This window comes from Dipteris shenzhenensis, chromosome 32, assembly GCF_047967505.1.
Source record: "Dipteris shenzhenensis isolate YYH24624 ecotype China chromosome 32, Dip_SZ_1.0, whole genome shotgun sequence".
Taxonomy (NCBI): domain Eukaryota; kingdom Viridiplantae; phylum Streptophyta; class Polypodiopsida; order Gleicheniales; family Dipteridaceae; genus Dipteris; species Dipteris shenzhenensis.
In genome coordinates this window covers 19096859-19124027 of record NC_141627.1, presented here as the reverse complement: position 1 = coordinate 19124027, position 27169 = coordinate 19096859, and the positions used below count along the sequence as shown (strand labels likewise).

At 43.5% G+C, this 27169-nt stretch overlaps 1 protein-coding gene across 1 annotated transcript in view; it reads right to left on the bottom strand.

The window, feature by feature from the left end:
* The window catches only part of LOC147880412 (ankyrin repeat domain-containing protein, chloroplastic-like), a 39547-nt gene extending 20163 nt beyond the window's left edge, over positions 1–19384 (bottom strand). Inside the window, exons 1-5 of the mRNA XM_087370720.1 lie at positions 19162–19384; positions 18358–19036; positions 18154–18236; positions 6492–6590; positions 6281–6379 (exon numbers count right to left, since the gene is read on the bottom strand). Coding sequence (XP_087226846.1) covers positions 6281–6379; positions 6492–6590; positions 18154–18236; positions 18358–19036; positions 19162–19182 — 981 coding nt within the window. The 5' untranslated portion in view covers positions 19183–19384. The remainder of the gene's footprint in view (positions 1–6280; positions 6380–6491; positions 6591–18153; positions 18237–18357; positions 19037–19161) is intronic.
* Between the last annotated feature and the right edge of the window lie 7785 nt (positions 19385–27169).

The following is a 27169-nucleotide window of genomic DNA, read 5'->3' as shown; positions in this document are numbered from 1 at the left end:
TTTTCACGTCCAAGCTAATGCATGTGGAAAAAATGGCTTTGGAGCGGTCATTATGCAGGATGGACGGGTAGTGGCCTATGAGAGTAGATTTTTGCAGGATGATGAGAGACATCTAGGCATTTATGAGAAGGAATTGCTGGCTGTAATTCATTCCCTTGCTACATGGAAGCACTATTTGCTTGGGGTTGATTTCACAGTGCAAACAGATCATCAATCTTTGAGATACTTCCTCACTCATACGAAGTCATCTGAGACGCATATGCGATGGGACAATTTCTTATCCATATTTCACTTTCAGATAATGCATCTGAAAGGTAAAAAGAATGTGGTGGCTGATGCATTGTCAAGGAAGCCTCAGGTTTCCGCATTAACCATTGCTTACCACAGTGAGTTGGATGCAATGAAGGACCGATATGCACAGGATTTCTCACGGATTTATGACCAGCTATCTAATGATTAGCGGCATGACCATTATACTCTCAGAGATGGCTTCATTATGATGCATGGACACCTTTGTGTCACAAAGCAGCTAAGGTCAAAGGCAGGCAGAAGACACCTGGATTGTTGCAGCCATTGCCAATCCCAGATAGACCGTGGGAAATCATTGCCATGGATTTTATATTTGATCTTCCTAGGACACCTACAAGGAATGATGGTCTTTGAACTATTATATGCCAGTTCAGTAAGCAGGCACACTTCATTCTAGTAAGGAAGAAAATTACAGCGGATCATATGGCAAAGTTGTTCAAGCAGAACATTTTCAAATACCATGGGGATGCCTTAGTCTATCGTAAGTTACACAGAGCCGCGCACGACGTCTTTTGGAGAGGGCTCTTCGAAAATATGGGCACTACGCTAAGATCTTCTTTCCATCCTCAGTCAAATGGGCAGTCCGAAGAGGCTAATTTGATGCTCTTGATTTGCTGAAATGCTATGTGTCTGAGCATAAGACACAATGGGAGGAGTTTCTACCCTCAGTAGAATTTGCTTACAACAATACTATGCATACTTCCACTGGGAAAGCTCCTTTTGAGATAGTGGAAGGAGGCAAGAAAGTTCCACCTATCTTGCATACAAAAGATAAGATTTTTGAAGCTGATAGGTATGTTGAAAACATGGATCTGGCATATAAGAAGGTGAAGCAGCCTCTCCAGAAGACTCAAGCAAAGCAAAAGAAGGCAACTAATCATCACCGTCGTGAATTGATATTTAATGAAGGTGATTGGGTTTTGAAAGGGGCAAAGACCGAACTCAGCATGAGATATTATGGGCCTTTTCAGATTTCAGAGAAGCTAAGTGATGTAGCTTACAGGTTGAAGCTACCGGATGTAGCTTACAGGTTGAAACTAAGTGATGTAGCTTACAAGTTGAAGCTACCAGATCACTGGAGAATTCACAATGCTTTCCATGTGAGTCTCTTTAAACCTTTCAAGGGTGATGTGCCAGAGGATATGCCTAATGAGATCCAACCAGAGATTGAGGAATTAGAAGCTCCATCTCCTATTATAATATCAAGTAGCCACGCTCTCCTTTCTATTGGATGTCAGTAGCCTCCAAGCACCCTCCTAACACAGGAGTTGTCATGGACAATATGGGCACAATGCTTAAGGTCATTTCAGTTCTCCAGTGATGGAAGGAGTGGAGTGGTGGTTGCAATGGAGTGGGGGGAGAAACCCTCAATTTATATAGACCTTGGGAAGGCCCTGAACAGGCCAACCAGGTTTAGGAACAGCCCGACCAGTAAAAGGCTGACCTGCCATGTGACCCGACTGCTACATCAACACTGACTTGCAGCCACACATGCAGTTTGCTACATACAACCGACTGCCACATAAATAGCTGACAAGTCCAGGCCATCATTTGGCTGTACAAATGCTGAGTTGGCAGCCTGCCTACAGTGGTGGATTCCAAGAAGACATTCCAACTCTCATAGAGGCAGGCCACAAAGATACAGAAGTGGAAAAGAAGAAAGCCAACGAGGTAAAGCCAACACAACCTCACAAGGGGCACCTCTAGCAAAAACAGACAAACTTCATGATGGTACAAGAGGACTTTGGAGGAGTGCAATGCATTGGTTGATGACTGTAAGTCTAGTTCAGATGCTGCCAAGAGATCTTAGAGACTCCAAACTCATGAAGACCAAGCCAAATTAATGACTGTCCTGAATGACATTTTGGAAACGAAGACATTTACAGCTACAAAAGAAAACACATTGGGAGGAGGCCATGACAATTGAGATCAAAGTCAACTAAAATTCCAAAGCAGCTCTCAAGGTAAGTGCAAGGCTAGATTGGTAGCCAAAGGCTACACGTATGCATAAAAATTCAACCCATAAATAACACTTGCTCCAATCGCAAGGATGACAACCATCGGGATGGTTCCACATATTTAGGTGCAAATACCAACTGGCCAGTACTTCATATGGAAATGCGATCAGCTTTTAATAGACACCTAGAGGAGAAGATGCATGTGGAACAACCTCCAAGATTTTAGGCTACTAAACAAGGTCAATGCTACCACAGACGTTTCTAGAAACGTGTTTGGTAGGTTTTGAATAAAAACATTTCAAAATCTTAAGAGAAGTTCTGCCTAGAAACATGTTTGATATATGGGATCTTAAGACCATAATATATTATGTAAAATACAGACTACAATAAACTATGTAGGGATATCACCGGTTCCCTTGATTAAAAACGTCTGACCATTTCCACATGGGAATTCAGGATCATATTTACCTTCATAAGACTAGAATATATCCAATTTGACAAATTAAAATTTTTAGAACAAAGGAAAGAAGGGAGTTGTAAGCAAATTTAAACAAAATTATGAGTAAATGAGCAATTAAATAAAATGAAATGTTAGTACAAGCAACTCCATGCCATACTTAAAATCATACCCATCCATGTCAATTGAACCCTGGATATCTTGGATCTAATCACCTGCATATCATCGAGCATAACCATGTTTGTGTCTGTCTCTTCCTGCAAATGCTCCTCTACTACTCCCTCTACCATTGGTTTTTCTTGTGCCTACTCTTGTGAAAGTGCCTTCACCCATGTCTCCCTTCTTTTTCCAGTATTTAGATGCTCAATAACCTAGCTTCCAGCAAATCCCTTTTTCTTCTTATCCTCATAGGATGCAGCATGGCTACTTACATAAAACTGAAGTGGCTCGGGCTAATTAAGAACTACCCAAACCAAATGTAACTCTTTTAGTTTTCACATCTAATGCTGAATCTCCTTGATTCTGGAACTAAAATCTCTATTCCTTCTGTTTCTGTGTTTCATTGAGCCAAGCTTATTTTTCAAGGCTAGAATATGTGATGTATTCCAAGCTACATCCTGCAATATCTATCTTCTCAATCTGAGCAACCACATGCTTTCATTCTAAGAGATTGATGATAACAATTGCTCTTTTTTTCTTTCCTCTTTAAACCACCAACAACCTCTCACAAATCCGTGAGGCAAGCAAATTTTCACGTGTGAAAGCAGCATGTCCCTGACTACTACTTCCATCTCCTGCAAGCTGAAAATTGCTTCAAACCTGCAAAACCCTTCTTGTCAGGCAAGGAATTGCAGAGGACATGCCTCTACTCTGCAAAAAACATCTGGATGCTCTTGACTTCCCTTTGCAATCCATTATGAGAAGCAGGTTCTTAATGTGAAAATTGTTCGCTGTTGAAGTTCTCTCTTATCCCAATAAACTTTTGATACCCTGTTGAAATGCATTGTAGAGCAAATGAATGCAAACAGGGGAGGACACCCAGCTTTCATTGATAAAGTTCTCACAATCGTAGAGGGACATCATGTAGAAGAGTGTCATAGAGATTGCACACAAAACAGATGCCCTGGGAGGCCAAAAATATTTGGTTGGCCCATTAGTTGATAGGCTGGGAAAAGGCCAGCAACAGAGGCGCCTATGAGGGGCCGTTTATAGGCCTAACATCCTGGTCGGCAGCTGCAGGAGTGATTAGGGCAGAGAGCAGGCCACAGACCGGTCAGCCTGCCACATGGCAGGTCACGGTGGGCCAGGCTCAGTCAGCAGCAGATCATGCCAGTCGACCGTTAGAGGTCGGCTGGGCTAGGCTGGCTGCAAACTGCAGGTCGGCCAGATATGGGGTGTTTATCCCCTACATAAGGAGCCCCACCTGAGGGTTCCACCCATTCAGGATTTCAGCCTGCATATAACTTTCTAGGGTGAAGAGTAGAGGCAGATCCAGCATCTCATCCTGAGATCACCTTCAAGGGTGAAGGGCAGAGAGCTCTAGTGATAAACAGCATAACCTTGCAGGTGCCTACTACAGTGAAAGATCTACAGCAAGGTAGAAGAGCCGTATGTCACCGTGGGTGGTGCACTAAAGGGGAGTAGGAGTGATGATGCTTGTAACTACTGAAGCCTACTGAAGGCATGTGGTTGAGAGGAGTCTACTTCAGTAGGTGCAGCGTACCTGTATTTGTACATCTATCTTTATTCTTTTGGCTGTACATCTGAGTGTACTTCTTTCAGATCTGAAGTGTTATTTCATTACATGCATGCACATGGAGTGAGTTACTGTTTCATGTTAAGTTGTGTGATCTAGGGGATGTTCGCTGCAAGCTCTCTTGTTTGGCTGGTATACGGACCTTGCGTGAGCATTATCTTATATTCTATTAAGTTGCAGCAAGGCAGGTACCTCCCAGAAGCACCCTCCACATCAATACTAAGTGAACCTCTGAGCTGATGCTCCTGCCATTGTCAACAATGTCGTCAGACTCCACCTAGAGAGGTCATAATCCCCCCTAGTGGAGACATCCTCATTCTCCGCACAATCTGAGTAACCTTTGCTGTCCTTCCCCCTCACAAAAGGATTTGGATCTTTTAGCAACAGCTCAATGTCGGTCGTAGGCACTGTCACAACCTGCTCTGCATATCTTATTTCAGGGCTACTACGCATCACCACCAAGAACAGCTTTTTTTTTGTCGCATTATATATATCTAGATGAATCCAGGAACATGCCCAAATTCATCCTCAGCTCTTCTTAGTCACATTATATATATCTAGATGAATCGAGGAACATGCCCAAACTCATCCTCTAAGAACACAAAACATATTGCAGTTTCAACCTCATGATAGTCACTCATAAGGTTGAAACCATAACTTCATCACGCATAGCAGGGACTAGCTACTATGAATCCCCACTGACATCATCAGCATGTGTAGACCGTAGTATAAACATATGCTCTCACACATCAGCTGACTCTTGTTCATACTTTTCCTTCTCCTCCTCTTTTCCTTTTGATCTGTATTTTACTTCCTGCAATTTCTCACAAGGACCAGGCATATCACTAAATTCTTTTTCTTCTTCATTTTTCTCTCCTGTGAGAAGAGTCCCCCATCCTTGAAGGTACCTTATTCATTTTTCCTATTATGTCTTCATCATTCTCTGAATGGGTATGCATGACTTGGCTAACCTCCTCAATCTACACACAAGACATAGACAATTTGCTAAGTCTTTAGGTTTTGTAATGAAGCTTGTTAGAGAAGTGAAGTCATCTAAATACTTGCAAAAAGAGTGTCTAAGGAGCTCCTCTTCAAGGCTCAATAGAAAATCCCTGCCAGTGAGACATCTGGAAGATTCGATGATCCATATGCAAGTAACAAAACGTTCCGCGAACATAATTGGTACTTTTGGATGTAGCCAATGGTCATGTACAGTAACCAACCTTGGAATCTCTTTTGACATATGTGAATGTTATAATGGCAAAGATAAGTAAAATCCTGGGACTTCCGGTGGGCCTCCAGTAACCAACCATCATGTTGTTTCATCCTTCAGGATCCGTTTGTGCTGACATGCATTTTCTGAGTCTGGTTGCTAAACAGGATGCTTGACTTGAGAAGCAACTGACTCGAGGATCTGAAAATTTTGTAGTGGCAGACTGTCAAAAGCTACCTTAACAATTCATTCCTGCAAGTGCTTCATTTTGGATGGACAGACGTATAGGAATGAAAGTGACCCCATCATAGCAAATTTGTGATGTTACAGGGAGTGGGTTATTCGAAATGATGATTTCTTGGGCCAATATCGGAAAAATCAAAAGTGATACTTATCCTCGTTGAATGTAACAGGCCAGATTACTGAAAACTATGATTATGGATACCTTATGAAGGGGCATTTTCCCTGCGCTTGTGTATTATTTGGAATTAATGTAAAGCTTTAGCATTTATTAAAAAGCTACACAAGATCTTGCTTCTTGAAAACGTTGATTGGAGCCTTTATACTGGTAATGTATGTTGACTTACCCTGTCACATACATTCACATCAGCCCCTGCCCTCAAAAGCTGGGTTACAGCAGTCTCTTTCCTTCCTAGCACTGCCCTCTGTAAGGCAGTGTATCCATCCTGTTAGAATTGGCACCAAAAGGAAGGTCAGACTGGCAATAATTAGCATCAAATCCTTCTGCTGTTAGAGAGGTTCAAAGAGCTCTGCTTCCAGTTCATATGAGACATATACCTCATCAAGAGCATTGACATCAATGTCCATTTTGAGAAACTGATCCAAGAAGAAAAACTGGCCTGATGCTACCAACACATGCAGTGCCGGCCATTTCTCCTGCAGACCCATTGATAAAATTGAAGCAATCAGAATAACAGCCCAACGAACAGTCGCCTGCTTAACAAAAAAATTCCTTAAATAGCAAATTAAAGCAAGCATCCCATGATTTCCACATTGCCATAAATAATTTTACAAGCCCAACACTGTGGCTGCAATATAAATATGAATAGGAGTGTGAGTATGAATATACGTGTGACTCCAATAAGTGGATGTGAGTTTTGCATGAGATTGCAAGATTACCCAGAGAGCTAAAAAGAATATGAAATTGAAAAGAGGACGAGTGACTCTGATTGACAACCACTGAGATTGAGGGTGGAGGGGAAGTTGGATGTATAAAATAAGAAAAAGTGGGTGAATGGTCACTGGTAACAGAGGGAGAGAACACATGCCGTGCATGTGCAAAATCCAACCATCCTGTAACGTTGGCCACCTTGAAAACACAAAATACCACGAGGACAAATAAATAAGCAATCCAAACACATTACCACACAGGCACACGCGTGTGTATGTGTGTGTGTGTGTGTGCGTGCGTGCGCGGGCGTGTGTGTATGCGTGTGTAGTGCACATACAGACACCAAAATAACATAGAATGAGATACATGAGCACAGAATATAAAACCAATCATCATCACTTAAAAAAACCTGCACTCTAAATGTCAGATCACAAATCCCTATCTAAGATTGGCTGCTTGGGAGAGTTAGGAAATGTCTAATATATTACAGAAAGATACAAGCAGATATTCATGTGTACATTGTGTGTCATGCTGTGACCTCTTCCTTCCTATCTTCATGCAAACACAACTGTAATCAGCCAAGAGACAATAAAAGTACGTACCTCATCACAAGGGACATATCTAGATATATCCCACAACATACCCGAACTCATCCTCTAAAAACACAACACATAGTGCGTTTCAATCTCATGATAGTCACTCATAAGGTTGAAAACCACAAACTCCATCACGCAGAGCAAGGACTAGCTACTATGACATCACCACTGATGTCATCAGCGCCCAACAGTGGGTGTAGACCATAGTATAAACGCATGCTCTCACAAATACAAATCCACATACCCACACATACTTGAGCTTCCATCAATACAAAGGTCTTCGTACTGAGTTTCTGTTGGCACTCCAAAGGTGAAGGGCAGACTCAAACGTGACAAAGGCTAGCATGGTAATTTTTCTTTTTTTAAATAGCATGTTTTGCAAGAATGAAAAAAAAAATTATTCCTATTATCTCAGTTAGGTCATGGGGGCTAGGTCTAGCATTTGAAGGGTGTTATGGGCATTAATGACCCACAAGAGAGATGCCCTCTTTCAAGAGGGACATCAGAAATCACACTCCACCTGAGTATCCATTTTGGAACCAATCAAATGCATAGATTGCAGACCGACCTAACAACCAGCCAAGAGAATGTTTCAAGGCCTTGGGGGTGAGCCAGGAAACATGCCAAGAGGCATGGAGATACAAGATAAGACGACAAACTAATGGCTTATAGGTTGTCCGAGAAAGCCAACCAAATTGATTTTGGACTATGTCAAGTTGTAGAGCTAGTTGTCAAGATTCCAATGGTGAAATCCGAAGTGAAATCGGAGTTATATTAACAAAGTTATTGCAATTTTTTATTCTTGTCTTAGGGTGAATCATGCTGACGTGGCAGGCTGATGTGGTAGGCTGACTTGGCCATCTATGAGGTGGCATGGACTTTTTCATGGATTCCAAATGAGGCCAACAGTTTTTCTTGTTTTCTAAAACAAGGCATAGCTCTTTCTCCTTTACCAAAAAGGGGCACAACTTTTCTCCCTTACCAAAATGGGAGCTGGCCCCTCCTACATCTAAAGAAGAGTCTCCTAACCCCATTCCTACACATTCTCCCACGCATTTAGCAGCTCCTCCCCTACTCTTGGTGCAGCAGCCTCTCCTCTTCCTCTTGGTGCAGACAAGCTCCCTCTTGGTGGTGCAGCAGGCCTTCTTCCTCTTCTGCCAGTATTTCTCTCTCTACTGTGCAGTCTTCTCTCTATACTGTGCAAAATTTCTCTCTCTACAGTTTCAGCCCTCTCTTCCTACAGAAATCTCTCTTTCTTCTCATCCCTAGATCAGCAGCCACATCTCTTTCTCTTCCCCCCCCTACCTTGGAGCAGCTACAACACCGTCTTCCCACACCATTACTCCACTCTAAGGCTTTCTCTCTCCTCCTTGGATCACTCCTTTCAGAGTTTTTCTTTCTCCAGCCCCAAGATTTCACCCGCATAAGCAAGAGGGGATGCAAGTGCACCAAGGGTTCCATCTTCAAGGGAGCACAAGTGGAAGGGGAGTTTGAGTCTGAGCATTGTTTGTTTGCTGTACATTTTGGCATTGAAATTTTCTCTTTTCTAGAAATCTAGAACATGCATTTGATTTGGGGTGAAGTTATGACCATAGTTAGGTCCGTATGCGTATGGATGGATGGTATTCCGTACGGCCATCTGCACGTGACTTTTTTGGGGGGGGAAATTGGGATCCCAAACCTTATAAAAAACGATTTCGACGCATTTTTTATTCCGTACGCCATATTGTCATGCTCCCGAACTTGACCATACACCCGACTCGTCCGTATCTTCCCTTTTCTTGCCGACTTTGTTGTCTCAAGGGCCTATATAAGCAGCCCTTCGCCCTATTCTTCAACACTTAGTTCCCCTCAGCCCTTCACCTTTCATCTCTAGCTCTTGTGCAGCCTCTACCTGCTCCAAACATCAGTGGTCACCATACAGCTGCAGCCTGCCTCTAAGTTATCACAATTTTTCGATTCTAGTCTTAGGGTGAATCACGCTGACTTGGCAGGCTGATGTGGCAGGTTGACTTACCATCCATGAGGTGGCAGAGACTTTTCCATGCATTCCAAATGAGGCCAACACTTTTTCTTCTAAAATAGGACATAGCTCTTGCTCTCATACCAAAAAGCGGCACAACTTTTCTTCCTTACCAAAAGGGGAGCTGGTGTTATCTTTAGAGATACAAGATGCATATAATGAAGAAGATGATCACATTGAATATTATTTATCACAGCTTTAATCAGAAATCTCATGATAACTATTCTTCCACGCATTGCAAGAAAGGACGTGATAATGACAACGTTTGAAAGGAGAAGGCTCTTTTATTTGACACTGAATAGGCGACTCATCTGTTGACACAATGATTCTTATACACCATGAGGCTGCTACGACTCAGGGACTGCAGCTCATCCATACCTGGCTTGTTGCTGCATACAATTCTGATTGACTCGACACTAAAATCTAAAGGACTAACATAGACTCTATGAGCAACTGCTCTTGACATTACATAGCATTAGGAGAAGACCCTAAATGCGACTCTCATCAAGATGGAGACAGGCTAGACAAAGAGAGTGCATTGATCCTCCTTTCGCATGTTTATACTCTTTTGTGTCACCGCCTCAGCAACTATCATGGCTGTTCAAACTGCCATGCCTTTGCTCAGAACCGCCATGCTGATGTAAAGAATTGCATCACCTTGTGCCAAGTGGCCATGCATGCACCAGTCGACCAATTACTGCCAACCATCCATGCTTTCCATTGCATGGACCAATCATAATCTAGTTGCTACATTCTCTGGCCAATTATCCAATTGCTAAACCACCCCTCCATGAGAGGATTTCCCCAACAATCCCCCCCCGAAATCTGAACAGGGAAACTCATACTGGAATACTGAAGTGAAAAACATGCCAAAATAATTGATGAGATGTTGCAATTAACAACACTGACAGAGACAAAAAATACTAAAGTTACCACCTACGCAAGGCATGATAACAAGATGCCACCCACACAGGGCATGGCATAAAAAACGAGTTACCCACGCAGGGCACGACCCCTCAACACGATCTCCATCAGCACATATCATCCTTCAAGCACAGTGCGCACTTTGAGTGCAAATTCCTTCTTCTTTCGGTTGTACCTCCTGTGTTTCTTGTGTGTTCACAAAATAAGGAAATCTTGATTTGTTTTGGTAAGTCTCTGTCCAGTAATCCTCAAAAGATTATTGATCTTCATGTTGCTACTATACGGTTGAAAATACCCTGTATTGTCCTATATCCCTCGAACAAAGTGGAGTTCATGAAAAGGATGTTAAAGAATCAATTGAACTCGAAAATTCTCACCTCCAAATCAGAACGGAACAAAACACTAGTCTGGGCACTTGTAGTATGCCAGAACTATCTTCGTTCCCTATAAACAAGGAGAGACCAATCAACCACAATTGCATGCATCAACAAACTGCCACAATCTGCTGTCACATGCACTCGTGCACTTAGGTGCAAAGTGACACACTGGCTACATCGACAAGTGCTTAATAGTTCCCTAATAGGAGATTTTGTCGTATGTTGTGACCCCTTGTCTAGGGACAATCAGGCACAAGCTATGTAAGTCAGTCTCTCAGCCTTAGGTCGCCTTCACAAAGGCATCTGACTCCTCGTTGACCCACATCTCAATGTCAGACATCATCACTGTGGTTTGTAGCTCTGCATATCTGACATCAGTAACACACGGAGATGTTACCAGGAACAACTCTTCGATTACCACATTTGCTTTGGCTTTTGTGTCACCCTCTGAATCTGAGTTGGTGGACTCCTTCCTTTTGTTTTTCTGATCTGCCTTCTTCTTTCTGCAGTCCTTCGTAAAATGACCTGGCGTGTCACAATAGAAGCACATCTTCTTTTGCTTCCTCTTGGAAGTGTCCTCATCATCAGAGTCGTCTGGCCACCGTCATGCTTGCCCTTTACTTTGCCAGTGTAATCCTTTGCCAACAACGCTTGTCATCTTTGTCGTTGTTGTAGAGCTTCTCCCTAGCTTATTCCTGTAGCAGTAATGAACCCAACTCCTCAAAAGCTAGAGGTTTGATCTTGTGTCCTGCTGTCACAATCGTAACAAAGCTTTTGAAACTCCGAGTTAGCCTCCTCAGTACCATCAAGGCCAAATGGCACGAGTCCACCTTTTGACCAACTGATACCAGTTGATCCCTCACCACCTTGACCTTCGTCAAGTAGTCATGTACCGAATCTCCCTCATCCATATCCAAATTGTAGAGCTGATGCTGAAGAAGCAAGTTCCAGGATGTGTTGTCTGTCTCGTACAGATCCTTCAGAATGACCCACACCTCTACTGACGTCTCGACCATCTGGATGTGAGGAAGCACAAAGTCCACTGTAGTCCCTATGATCAATGCCAGGGCATGGGCATCTCTGTCTTCCCAAGCTTCGAGCTCCTCTCCGTCTAGCAGCATGAGTATCTTCCCCTCCTTGTTCACCATATCCTCTGGCTGGCCTCCACTCCTTTTGTCAGTTTCCACAGCTTCCGAGCCACTAAATGACTCCGGATCTTCACCTTCCAGATCGGGTAATTTGTCCCGTCCAGTTTCCCAGACTCTCCAAAGTTAGGGATGGTGAAAGAAAGAAATCTGGGGGAGGAGGAAGGGAGAGAAGGGGCTGAAGAGGATGAAGAGATCGACCTCTCTGTTGCTAAACCACACAGCAAAGTCGAACAAAACTCAACCTTCAATAGACCGGAACTCTGAACGCACTTGACTGAACGTGAGTCACTCTCCTTCTCGCAAGGGCACTGTCCTCCAGTCGTGGAAGTCGATTCCCAAGAGCTTCTGAATTAGTGTTGTCCTTCAGCAAGGTCCTTGCCTTCAAGCTCCCACACATGTGAGCCTCCTACTTGGGCTTTGATACCATGTTAGAAATCACCCAACAGAGGGTACGCACAGCGGAAGACTGATAGAATAGCCCAGGAGCTCACACAGTGTGGTGTGGGGTGTGGAATCACAAACTTCTTATACTTATGTGCATAGCATAGGTGTGCAGACTCATCAATAGACAATGAACCAGCCAGATAGAGAAACCACCAAAATAATATATTTCTGTCCAAAGCTATGGACACAATACAGAAGAGATAGGTCCAGAGTCCCACCAATGGTGTGGTCCTCTGATCTTACCACAAGGTACTCCTCCTATCTGCCGGCTATCACTAGACTTGAGCCCGCCTGCTCCACCTCGAGCGTCTGTAGACTTCCCGTCCAGAATGATCTTCTCAACCTTGCTGCCCTGCGTGTCAGCCTAGGTAGGCAGCCTCTGTCAAGCTTTGTCTGCAGCACACAGGTCCTCTTGGTCCTCCTGAATGTAGGCCCCAAGACAGCTGCTCCACTGCTCCAAACTGCTTATGAAAGGCTGCTCCAGAAGATGAGAAATGAGGGCCTGGAGGCCCTCCTTTTATAGCCCCCAAGGGCTGCTGCAAAAATTGACCAGTTTGGCTGATCAGACTGGTCTGTAAAAATCCGACCAGGTTGGCTGGTCCAACCAGCCCTATAAAAGGGCTTTTGTCAGGCCCTTTTTGGGCTGTTGCTTCTGCCATTGTAGGAGCCTCTTGCAGGCCTTTTCGCCTGCCCTCTGCCCCTGCATTTTGCAGCCCTCTGCAGGCTCTCTCTTGCCTGCGATGCTGTGCCATATCCAGGGCCTGTTGTAGGTTGCTTTCCTGCCCACGTACCCCGTCACCTGGCTTGCCACACAGGCGCCCATATTCTGGGAATACCCTGCCATCTGGTGCTGCTCCAAATATGCTTCTGCCAGGCCTGATCCAAGCTGAGCAGCCATAGCCGACTTTCTGTCCATAAGCTCCATTTGTTGCAGCCCTCCCATGGCTCCTCCAGGTACCTCTCTTTTCTTCATTCTTTGATTCTTGTCCACATGGCAGACATTACCCTGCCCATGTGTCAGTCTCTCAAGACCAAGGTTCCCCCCCCCCCCCCCCCCCCATGCTCTCCTCATATGGGGGCTTATAAATGGGGAGGTGACCTTTCCAACACCATCCAGTTTCCCAGACTCTCCAATGTTAGGGATGGTGAAAGAAAGAAATCTGGGAGAGGAGGAAGGGAGAGAAGGGGCTGAAGAGGCTTCTGAAATCGACGTCTCTGCTGCTTAACCATACAACAAAGTCGAACAATTTCAACCTTCTGTAGACCAGAACTCTGTATGCACCTAACTGAAACTGAGTCACCCTCCTTCTCGCAAGGGCACTGTCCTCCAGTCGTGGGAAGTTGCTTCCCAAGAGCTTCTGAATCAGGGTCGTCCTTTAGCAAGGTCCATGCTTTCAGGCTCCCACACCTGTGAGCCTCCTACTTGGGCTCTGATACCATATTAGAAATCGACCAGCAGAGGGTACGCACAACGGAAGATTGATAGAATAGCCCAGGAGCTCACACAGTTTGTGTGGGGAGTGGAATCACAAACTTCTTTAACTTATGTGCATCAAATAGATGTGCAGACTAGTAAATAGACAATGATCCAACGAGATATAGAAACCACCAAAAGAATATATTGCCGTCCAAAGCTATGGACACAATACAAAAGAGAGAGATCCACAGTCCCGCAGAGCATGGTCCTTTGATCTTACCACAAGGTACTTCTACTATCTGCCGGATATCTCTAGTACACTGAGCCCGCGTGGTCCACCTCGAGCGTAGTAGACTCTCTGTCCAGAATGGTTCTCTCTACCTTACTGCCTATACTCAGCCTAGGTAGGCAGCTTAGTCTGCAGCTCTTCCTGCTCTCCTGGTTCTTCAGGAATAGGCTCCAAGAGTAGGTTTTCTGCTGGTCCTTGCTGCTTGTCTTTTGCTGCTGCAGAGAATGAGTGAGGAGGACCAAGGCCCCTCCTTTTATAGGGCCCAAGGCTCTCCATATGGACCGACTTGGTAGGGAGATTTGGGCCGACCCAAACTGCCCCTACCCACCGACCCAATGGGTCTGCAAACCGACCAGTGGGCAGCCCATTGGCTGCCCCTTTCTGGCCCGCCTTGCCATGTGGCAGCGCGCCACTGGTGTAGGCATATTGCTGCCCTGTTGAGGCTCTTTTGCAGCCCATGTGCTGCCCTTTGCAGGCCATGCAGACTCTGTTCTGCCTCCTGTGCGTCTCTGTCAGGGGCCTGTTCCAGCCCGTACATACACGCCATGCTGCGCCTCTGCCAGGCGCCTGTTCCAGCCCGTACATACACACCATGCTCCTGTTGCAGGGCACATACTTGTCCGTAGCCCCTGCCTCCTGGCCCACCATGTAGGCGACTCTTCCTTGAGACTACCTGCCTTGCTAGCTGCCCATCTGGCAGCCTGTGTGCTGCACATGTGGCAGCCCCTTCAGCCCTTTCCCTGTGAGGTGCTGCCCATGTGCCTCTCCACCATGAGTCTCCTGCCCACATGACAGCAAAGATGCTGGCCATGTGGCAGGCCATTCCACCTATGGTCCCGCCCCCCCCCCCCGATGCACTCCTCGTTTGGGGGCTCCCAGATGTGGGGAGGCGACCATTCCAACAGTCCCGCTGTTTTCTCTTCTGCACATGCGAATGGCAAGGGCTTTTGCTTCAAACAATGTCCTTAGCCAGCCAGCAAGAGCAGAAGCTTTTAAGACTCGACCGTCCTGTAGGTGGCTGTACAGCTATCTGATCTTGTAAATATAAGAAAGGCAAGTTAAATATAGCCGAGAAGAACCCATCAAATAGGGTGTGAAAATACATGAATGAAAACAGACATAAATGCTTGAAAGAGTTGTGTGTGGACAGATGTGCTCCTTTGGGTAGCTTTGCTTAAATGGGAAGTCTCACTTGGGACACCCTTAAGTGTAATCATATGCTTTTCTACATTCTTTATGAATAGTCAAAATTTCTGATTTGTAGATAATTGTAAGGATACACCAGAAGGCACATACATATGTCAAGTGATGTGTCCCTTCTGACGTATTAGCGGATGTGCAAATTTCACCTTGTGAAGTTTTCGTCCATGTTGCGGCTTGCTGATATTGCGATGAATTCTTTCTATCTTAAGTGGTGTGTTGCCCTATCAGCTAGATTGTCTAAGCACTTTTTATTTGCTTTGATGCTCATTTGGGAGAGACTAAAATGAAATCTTTTAGTCTTCACAAGCAGTGCTAGCTTGACTGAAGAGAATGTGGACTACTTTTTGATTAGCCTTCTCCTCAAGCAAGTGGATATAGGTTGAAGATGAGTGACAGGTAAAGTCAGGACATTACTTGGGCAGTCCGAGCACTTTACGAGCAGGTATCAAGTAGAGTCAGGACTATGACGAGGTGAACAAAGGAGATCATGAGCACAATCAAAGTCAAACAAGGTTGTCCGCTATCACTGACCTTGTTTGGCATGTGCATAGATGAGGTCGAGTCCTTCATCAAGACTCTAGGAGGCAGATGTTTGCTCCTTGATTCCGATCCTATTATGCGTAGATGACATGGTCCTGCTCCTCCTCAATTGAGGGTCTCCAGCCACATTTAGATGCGCTCCAATCTTTCTGCGATACACATGATTTGAAGGTCAACTTGGGTAAAACCAAGGGTGTGATCTTCAACACATCTCGGGCGGCCACACATAGAGAGCAGTTTACCTTCGACCGGTATAGATTAGCTCATGCAGGCACAAAGGAGAGCACCTGAGGGCTGGCCGATCCCAATTAGAGCACGATCATGGACTTTTCACCAGTGATCCGCGCCAGAGACAGCACGGGATCAAACATTGGAGAGACCCAGAGGACACGGCCCGTCAGATCCGACCTCGAGTGGCACTCACATGAGAGCCACAAACATTTCCTCTCTCTTCGAAGTGGGGGCGATAGACCACTGGAGTGACGATAGTACTTGTCAGACAGGGGGCCATATCACGAACACTACAAAGAAGGAGAGATGGACCTAGATAGCCAAGCGACAACAGCATACTATCACTTATTTCCCTATGGATGCCAGCCCTCGCCAAATCCTGAGCCACTATCAGATGAGCTCTTTTGTCTATCCTCAGTAGTCCAATCGTGTTGATCCCACAGACAACATATACACGTCCAGTCACTCGGGGGAGGGTGACCGGCTATAGACGACGATCAGGGGATTCACCTCAATGTTTGCTCCCCTTTCGTGGGTTTCTCTTGCAAAGATAGCACAAGGTGCTACTTTTATTTCCCATCACAGGCATCAGCCTTGGGTAGAGGAGCTCTTTTTAGTGGCCCTACCCTCAGGTCTCATTATATATGGTTTCTTTCAGTCTTATAGACCCTTTGGTCTTTCGTAGACGTTAATAAACTCTCTCTCTCTCTCTCTCTCTCCCTCTCTCTCTCTACCTCTACCTCTCTACATACATACATACATACATATATGTATGTATGTATAAAAAGCACGCATACCTTAGAGCAAGAGGCTTAACTCCCCTCATACAAGATCCAACCCCCATATGTCAAACTACAAAATGCATATGTATATTGCTCTTTTCCATCAAAATTTGGCAAGCCATAAGCTTTTATCCAGAGGAATTTTCAGGTGGTTCATTGGTTATAGTCAGGAGTAAAAGGCTTGGATATATGACCTAGGAAAGCTGGTGGTGAGTAGAGATACTATTTTTCGGGAAACAAACTCCCACCAAAATGAGTTGCCCTAGAAGCTCTAGCAACACCCTCAAATGCATCTAGGTTATCCATAATGCAAAAGGAGGAGTGCCTGTTCAAGATAAAGAAGAGTCAGAGTTATAACCAAAGGTGCCCGAGCCACCTACGAAGGCCGTGACGAAAGTTACCAAGATGGTACATCAAGATCTTCAAGGATTCAATAGCAATGGAGATCCGCTCAAGTACTTTTGGAGATGAGGGGGTCTCAATGCCTAGAAAGGATACCCATCGTGAGCTTCGCTTTGATGGCTCAGATCCAATACACCAAGGAGCCAAGACTGACCAAGTAGGCGTGTGCCTTCTCATACCAAGTTCTAGGAGCTTGTTTGAGAGTGCTTTTCTCAACTAGACTCCATGAATTCGAGGCAATTGGGATGATTGAAAGTTTAATGTTGTGATATGCATATGCTTTTGTAGTTGGCATGCAAGATGTAATGTAGTCGTATCCTTTCATACACAGAAGAAGAGCCTGGTTTGGGAGTAGTGCTTGGTTTCTGTGCTTAAAAGATAGCAAGATAAGGGACACTCATGACTTGGGATTCAAGTATCTCATAACTTAAGAAAAGATATCTTCATTTATTTCTTTTAAGGATGATGTGGTAATCAGGTGCACATGCAAAGTGTGTAGCTATAAAGCACTCTGCTAATAGAGTACAGTGTCACATGGCAATGTGTCATATGCAAAGTGAAAACTGTGCTCAGGTGGCACTGTGTGATAATATGGCACTGTGTGCCATCTGGACTACAACATGGACAGGTAGCAACCATGTGGACAAGTTATACATGCATACATACATAAAAACAAACAAACATACATACATACATACATAGAGAGAGAGAGAGAGAGATCTATATATACAGAGAGAGAGGGTCATTCATTCATTCATTTATATTTATATTTATTTATCTATCTATTATTTATTTATTTATTTAAATTTGTATTTACAGTATTTTATTTATCTATTTATTTACAAATGATTTTATTCATTTATTTTAAAAAAACTATGAAAAGCACACCATGAAAATAGCCAATGCTAAGCTTTGATGCCTAAGCTGAAAAATCTTTGCAATCACGACTCACAGAATAGATTTTATTGAAATCTGGCGTACTCCTTTTTAGACAGAACTTTTCTTCCTGTGTGAACCACAAATCAAGTCTTGAGTCTTCCTACGAGAACACAAGCCAAGTTTTAGAATAACTGTCAATAAGCTTTTATCACAAAGCAAGGCACAAAGCTTGTGATATCTGTTCAAACCCAACAGAAAATACAAAAGATTATTTTACCAGAATCGCTTCTTGGGACAGTCTGAGACCTTTGTTCTTGCTTCTGTGTCTCTTTTAGATGTCCTTTGTGCACTTGAAAGTCAAGATAGCTGGGTGTGATGCTATCAAGATCTGACTCCTGCTGGTCATTTTCATAGAGATACTGAGACTGATATTTGAACCTGACGTTGCCACGCAAATCAGTAGATGGCTGACCTGGCACATTACTGTTCTCATCCCAGGACTCTGGTTCGTTTTCAATTTTCTGTCTCCTCAAATGAGCTCTAAATTCTTTCAGCTGGGCATTCTCCAGTTCTTGTAGACGCAACTCCTGTTTTTTATCAGCTTTTGTTTTGTAAAGTTCCTGCTGCAAGGATCTCCATCCTTCAGGAATCAAACCATCTCTCTCCATATTGCTATCAGCTTCACTAGGACCACCTTCCGATACTTCCGGTCCTTTTGAGTTGAAATTATCCTCAAATATCCCTTCCTCAATTATAATACCACTTAAAGAATCACCAAGGCTCAATTTAGACCTGCAATATAAACGCCCATAATATTTCCTATAGGGGAGCCTTAATTGAGAAAAACCTGTTGACTGCAAGCTCCAAACTGAGCAAGACATTTCTTTAGCACAGCTGTCCCAATGTGTCAAACTACAATTGTCTAAGAGATGCTTCATTGGTCGTAATGTGATGTCCTGCAATAATAATCAAGGGCTGTTAAAATAGCACTCAAATGAACTCTGTCGTTTGCGCGCGCCCAATCTAGAGATGTGTGAGATGTTCATCGAGATCCAATAAGGAAAAGACGAGAGGCACTAACCAAGGCCATGCTCGAAAGCATTATGCTGCCACCCGGAAGAGCACAGTCTTCAACTTACTATAAGAAAGCGAGCTTCAGCAAGGAAGAGCAAATGGGTTCACAAGATAAGGCCTTATGACATGAAAGGAGTTTTGTGGGAAATGGGAACTTTGATGCCAAGTGGCATGTGGAGCTCTTGAGCTTAGGGGACTTGTGGGGAAAGGGAATTAGTGAAGCTTTTAAAGGTTGAAAATTACATCTACTCCAGTTTTCCACCAAACAATATGATGATATTCATCATGGGGAATTGACCTTTGCCACTAAAGCCTTTTTCCCACCATGTCATAAGGGCTAAACTGACATTGAAAACAACGTGGTTCACAAGGAAGTGAAAACAATGTAGAACAAGGTGGTTCACAAGGAAGTGAAAACAATGTAGATAAGGGCCTTATGTCATGGAGGGGAAAAAGAGGGGAAATAGCTATTTTTGTAATGCCCTGCAAATGCACAAGGGGAAATAGGGGGGAAATAGACCTCATGGTGCTATTTCCCCAGAACCATTGATGTGGCATTTCTCTACTATTAATGTGACATTTCCTTATAGCCCTCTCTTATTTTCCCTATGTGACGCATCATGGGAAAGACATCCAAATGAGGCTCTTGCAAGGGAAAAACATTCAAAATAGCCATCATTATTTCCCTCCTTTCCCCTCCATGACATAAGCCCCTAAATGACACTGAAAACAAGATGGTTCACAAGGAATTGACAATGAATACGACAGTGAAAACAAGCCAATAGCATTTAGACCAACCGGCTAAAACATGCGGGTCCTGAATTCAAGCCCCAAGGGTAGCTCAAGATTCTATCTTGGTCACCCTGTATGGGGGCATTATTGGAACTTTCAATTTCAGTACAATGCACATAAAAAAACCGTGAAAACAATGTAGATAAGTGTTAGTGGCTGTGAAAACAAGGTGAAATTCTCACTAGGCCTTCCAAATATGGGTGTTAGGTTTAGTGATTTTAGTAAGGGATAGATATTTGCATTTGGTGTATTTCTTTTCAAAGAAGAATGTAACTTCTTGACTCATCCGACCAATAGCAATTATTTATTCCTAAGATAGTTGTTTCGCTGCCGTTAACATCTATCCAAATGTGGTCCCAGGGAAGAATTAGGAAAAGGTAAACCCCCATGGATATTTCTATCCTATTCCCATCCCACCACATGTTAACAAAAAAAAGAACTAGGAATGGGTTTAGGTGGGAGAGGACACATGGCATCATTTCATGTGTTTTCGAGACCACATGGGGAGAAGGACACTTGTCATCCTTCCATGTTTTTGAGAGATCTCAATAACGGAAGCAGAACAGAAGAAGGTGAGAGAGAGGGAGAACCAGAAGAGAGAGCCACACTAGTTTTTGAGGGCGCTAAACACCCTAATCTTTTTTGTCAATCAATTATATATGTGTTTGAGTATTGTACATAACTGAGACTAAGGTACAGTTGCCTTTAACCCCCACAACCTCCCATTTAAAGACCAATGTGCCTTTAAGGAAGAACAACCAGTGAGCATACAATCCAATGCCCATTAATATATGCGACAATACTCAAACTGATGACTAGATAGACTCTTCGTCAGTGTATCTGCAGGGTTATCATCTGTATGAACCTTGACAAGCTCTATGTGCTTGTCCTCAAGTACCTCCCTTACGAAATGGTACCTGACCTCAATGTATTTGGTCTTTGAATGAAAAACCGGATTCCATGCTAGTGAATAGCACTCATGGAATCACTATGCAATGTTGGTACACCTGTATGAATCCCCAAATCTCCCACTAGCCGATCATGCCATATAGCCTCCTGACAACCCTTTGTGGCTGCAACATACTCGGCCTCTGTGGTAGACAAAGTAACACACTTTTATGCACGAGACATCCATGATACTGCACCACTTGTAAAGGTGAATACATAACCAAAAGTGGATCTCCTGCTATCCACATGCCCTGCATAGTCTAAATCTGTGTATCCAAGTACACGCATCTCTCATCTGCCAAAGCAGATAATCTCCTTGGTACCCTTCATGTAGCTCATGATGCACTTTCTTCCTCCCAATGCCTCTTTCCTAGATTAGCCATATACTGGCTAACAACTCCCACTACAAAATGCAATGTCCGGTCTAGTAGCTATCATAGCATACATAAGACTCCCAACCACTGATTCATAAGGAACCTTGGCCATCATGGCCCTCTCCTCATTTGATCTAGAACTATCTCCCTAACCAGTTTCACATATGAAGGAAATGGAGTACTTATTGTCTTTCCCCATCCATATTGAAATGCTCACTGCACCAATGCTACAACATTTTTAAACATACTCCTTCTGTGAAATCCAAAAAATTTTCCTACTCGGATACCAAGAATATGACCTACAGGTCCCAAATCCTTCATGTCAAAGGCCTCATGCAACTTGGCCTTTAATGCATCTAACTCATAAGTGTTCTTGCTAGCCAATAGCATATCATCTACATAAAGTGCCAGAGTATCAGGCTATTATCCTTAGCCCTTTTAAAGTAGAGGCAGTGATCAATCTTACTTCTTCTGAAACCTTGGGACCGAATGAAAGCATCAAACTTTTGATACCATTCTCTAGGCGCTTGATTAAGGCCAGGGTGAAGAATCTGCGCGATCAGATGACTGCGATTGGCATCACCATCACTAGCGAGAATCTAGCACAAAGGTGCATACGGATTCTCCCACCAAAGTACAATGGTCTTGTTACAGCGCTAAATACACAGAACAGAAATCCACCCCTCAACTTTCAGGATTTTAGCGCAATGCTTCTGGAGGAGGAGATGCGTCATGGAGAAGATTCGGCTTTCTATGCTGGATCAAAGAAAGGTAAGGGTAAGGACTATGGTAACCCATCTTCTTCTGATGATAAAAAGATAAAGAAGAAGATCAAGTGCTTCTATTGCAACAAGGCAAGGCACAAGCAGAATGAGTGCCTGAAGAAGATTGAAAATGAGAAGAATGGAGTAAAGAAAGAGTCCAGCAACAGCGCGCAGGCAATACCAGTAGAGCTGTTCGTAGCAATTGAGGAGATTTGCACGGAGGCAGTTCATGTACTTACAGATGAACCTTGGATTATTGACAGTGGTGCATCGCACCACATCACCAATGGGAAGGATTGGTATACCTCTCTACATCCGCTAGGGAATGACATCCTGGTAGCAGTCGGCAATGATGCAAAATGTCCAGCAAAAGGAAAAGGTACGATTGCTCTCAAGTCAGATGGAGTTGTAAAACAGTTGTCCGATGTTCTTTATGTGCCAAATATTAAGAGGAAGTTATTGTCCGTTTTTGCGATCATGGATCGGGACCTCAAAGTTCAATTCGATAAGAATGGCGCACAGATTTTGGATCTTCAAGGGAAGGTTGTTGGTAAAGGTACACGACGCAACAACATCTACGACCTCTCAGCTTTCAGTGCTCGAGCCGATGTGAAGAACACTAAGCTGTGGCATGAGAGGTTTGGTCATCTAAACCTTAGTTCTTTAAAGGAGATGCAAAAAATTGGAATGATTGCAGGCCTATCAGAAATTATAGATATGCCCGATGTATGTGAAGCTTGCATGATGGGCAAGCAACATCGGCATCCCTTTCCTAAAGAGGCCAGTAGGGCAAAGGCTCCTCTAGAGCTCGTTCACACGGAACTTTGCAGAAAGATGGAGATGGAAGCTTTGGGTGGTTCCTACTACTTCATGACGCTGATCGATGACTACAGTAGAAGGATATGGATATACTTTCTAAAGACTAAAGATGAGGCTTTTAGTAAGTTCAAAGAATGGCATGTAATGGTCGAGAAAGAAACGGGGAGGAAGGTGAAGAAGTTGAGATCAGACAGAGATGGAGAGTTCACATCAAGTGAATTCGAAAGTTACTACAAAAGTCACGGGATTAAGAGGCAAAAACCCCCGCCACATACATCACAGCAAAATGGAGTAGCAGAGCACAAGATGTGCGTCATCTGTGAAATGGGCAGGAGTATGATGAAAGGGAAAGATTTGCCAAAGACTTTCTGGACTGAAGCATGTAACACGGCAGTTTACATTCTAAATCGTAGCTACAGGAAGGCTGTGAACAAGATGACTCCACTGTAGGCCTTTTCTGGTAAGAAACCTTCAGCTGCATATTTTAGAGTTTTTGGATGTGAACGGTTTTGTGCATGTTCCTGATGCTAACAGGACCAAATCAGAATCGAAGAGCCGGAAGTGTATTTTCTTGGGCTACAGTGAAGAGGCGAAGGGTTACCATCTCTATAACCATGTTACCAAGAAGGTAATAGTAAGTCGTGATGTGGTCTTCTCAGAATAGCCACGTCAATTGGAGGAGGATGCTTCCTTCCCAGACAACCAGGACCATGATATCCATCCAGTACAACCACAAACAGCAAACCGAACTCCCCCAATGGTGCTTGAGAGGATTCAAGATAAAGAAGAGGAAGAAGAGCCTGCAGAACCACAATAGCAACGGCAAAGCTTGCAGAACCACAAGAGCAACAGCCATTCTCGAAGTGGGTAAAGTAGCTTTTGGATGGCAGAGAACCTCCAGCCATTAAGGAGGAACCATCTGAACACCGCCGGTCCAAGAGATTAGAGGAGCAAAGAAAAGCGCAGGAACACTTGGTCAAATATGCTTTGATGACAGAGGTGATTCGTGCTGAAGAACCCAAGTGTCTTGAAGATGCACAGGGTGATGATATGTGGATGGAGGCTATGCAGTCGGAGTATGGCTCCATAATGAAGAACAACACTTAGGACCTTGTGGATCGACCACCAAAACGCAAGGTCATCGGCACCAAGTGGGTGTATAAGACCAAGTACAAGTCCGACGGCACGTTGGATAAGTACAAGGCTCGGCTCATGGCAAAAGTATTCGCACAGATACATGGTTTTGATTGTCAAGATACTTTTGCTCCCACAGCTCGACTAACCACAATTCGTAGTGTTTTGGCTTTAGCAGCACAGGGAAGTTGGCCCGTGTTTCAGATGGATGTAAAATCCGCCTTTCTGAATGGGGATCTCAAGGAGGAGGTATACATGGAACAACCACCAGGTTTTCTGATCCCTGATTTAGAAGGTAAAGTCTGTAAACTGAAGAAGGTACTTTACGGGCTAAAACAGGCCCCATGAGCATGGTACCAGTGGATTGATGCCTAGTTTCTACAAAACAGGTTCAGGAGGAGCCCATCTGATGCAAATTTGTATATCTTCACAGAAGGAGGCAGGAGTATGATCGTGGTCCTTTATGTGGACGACCTTGTCATAACAAGGAATCATGAAAAAAAGATCTTGCAAACAAAGTAGTTGCTAGGAAGAGAGTTTGAAATGACAGAACTGATGCATTTCTGTTTGGGGATTGAAGTTTGGCAAGAGCCAAAACAAATCTTCATCTCACAGCTGAAGTATGAGCTGAAGTATGCTGGAGAGATACTGAAGGCATTTGGCATGGCTGAGTGCAAGACAGTTGGCACCCCTATAGAGGTTGACATGAAGCTCTCAAATGAGGATTCATCACCACTGGTGGACGAAGCAAAGTACAAAAGTCTTGTGGGCAGCCTGATTTACTTGTGCAACACGCGGCCGGACATCAGCTTTGCGACTGGTGTACTAAGCAGGTTTTCCAATAAGCCCCAAGAGAACCATTGGAGGGCAGGGATGCATGTGCTGAAATACATCAAAGGCACACTTGATTATGGCATCACCTATACCAAGGGCGACATCTTGACCAGATTCTGTGACTCGGATTGGGTTGGAGACATGGACAGCAGGAGATCAGTGAGAGGTTACTGTTTCTCACTTGGATCTGGAGCTGTGTCATGGGTCAGTATGAAGCAACCTACAGTTGCTCTTTCTTCTACCGAGGCTAAGTACAAATCAGCATTTTTTGCTTCTTGTGAGGCAGTGTGGTTGAGGAGGATTTTAGGGGACATGGGTGCAATGCAGAACAAGCCTACGCAGTTATCATGTGACAATCAGAGTTGCATGGCGATTGCAAAGAACCTTGTGTTCCACGTTCGCACAAAACACATTGAGATTCAATATCACTTTGTACGCGAGCTCATCATGGATGGAGAGGTCGACTTGGTATATTGTCCGCTATAGAGAATGCTGCGGACATCTTCACGAAGGCTCTTGGAAGAGACTTGATGGAGAGGCATCTTCATCGACTTGGCATTGGGCCGAAAAGTAACAAATACAAATCTTGTTTATTTGAATTCAAAGCACATTGTGTTATTTTCTTTGAGCATCATAATTTTAAAAAATAATTATCAATTCAAAAAAAAAAAAATTTAAGTGCATAACGTTTAAAGTTTTGAACATATATGTGTCTTAATTATGTGAAATTCAAAACATAATATCATCTTTTTGGAGCAAGGAGAAAAACAAGACAATATGTTTCTTGTATGTCACTTCCTACCTCAACCTTGTCATTGGAAATTTTCCTATCAATGAAAATGGACATTTTTAAGGCGAATTCAAACTTTCGATGATAATTGTCTAATGACAATCGACCTTATGCTACGTTGCCTAGGGAACAAGTGGTTCATTTGCTATGTCGACTTGTGTAGAATTCAGTGGACACCGCATGGCATTGACAACTCCTATTTTCTTGTTGTAATTTTCTTAGTTTTGTTTAATGTCTCCTAACAAGTTTCTTCTTCATACAATAGAGTATAATCATAAGATGCTTTTTTTAATCAAAATAGATGAAGGCCAAATGGTAACCCAATTGATCAAAGGGCATGAGCTAGAGAGGGTAAGCATTTGCATTATGAATAAGGCCTTGCACTTTTTTCAGGGGGTGACCAAGTTGTTCAAGATTTATCGGCCCAATCTAGAAAGGGCACATAGGGGGTTATTGGTAAAGAGTGTAAGGAGACAGTGAAGTGGGTTCTAGATAGAGCCAACATCTCATCTAGTATTTTTTTAAAGGAAAATGTTACAAAATTATCCCATGGAGAATATTGACATCTTGGGCAAAATGGTTCAACCAGTTAGGAGAGGGAAGTTGAACGAGAGTATAGTCCACCATGAAATTATTAGATTCATTAGTCACAAGGCCTCAAGATCGCAAATCCTTATGTATGTGAGCACAAAGGTGATCGAAGCACCATATTTGGTTGATGTGGTGCGGTGGCCCATAAAAGTTCACACTTGCATTGTAATGCATAGAAATGCTTCTTGGAGCTATTAGGTGTTTGAGTAGGGAAAATCACATCTCTCTTCATGTGTTCTTATTTGGTTTCCATTTTCTAGTATCTATCAACTATTGATTTAGCTCTTTCTACCTATGAACTGCTGGAGGGAGAATGTTGATACTCTCAAAGAGGAGCATTTTGAATATTAAATCACCAACCAGTCAATGTGCAAGACAAAATTCCCTTTAAAGAATAGGTTTCTAAAAGACTCTTTGTGCCCTAGGCCTTGGATGGGGCTATTTCTTCAATGGACTCATCAATGCTAGAGAAATGGTCCTTTGAATCTAGAATTTCTAGTCTCATAGAAATGTATTCCAGCATCTGAGTACAAGTACTTGAAACTCATTATTTTCTTAATATGAAAAATAATAGTTTCTAGTCCTAGACCATGAGCCTTAACATGAAAATTAGCTCTTTGCACATGCTCTTAGCAACCAAATTCAACCAATTGCAGGTTTCCTTTGCATGTTTCCTCAACAATTGCATGTTTCCTTTACAATTAGAATTAGCAACTTGCATGTGTCCTCAATGACTTGCATGCTCTAAAAAATTAAAATATGGCATCTAATTATCATGTTTAAATGACTCCTATAAAGCAAAAATGATATGCAAGCCATCCTTATATTGATCCATGATCTCCACACAAAACATGTGAATATAGCTCTTGAAATCAATCCAATGGAAGCATTTTGTCACAAAAAGAGCCTTTATCCTTGGCCTCTTGCAACTTCTTCATGGTGTGCTGCCACCTCCACCTCTACTCCCCC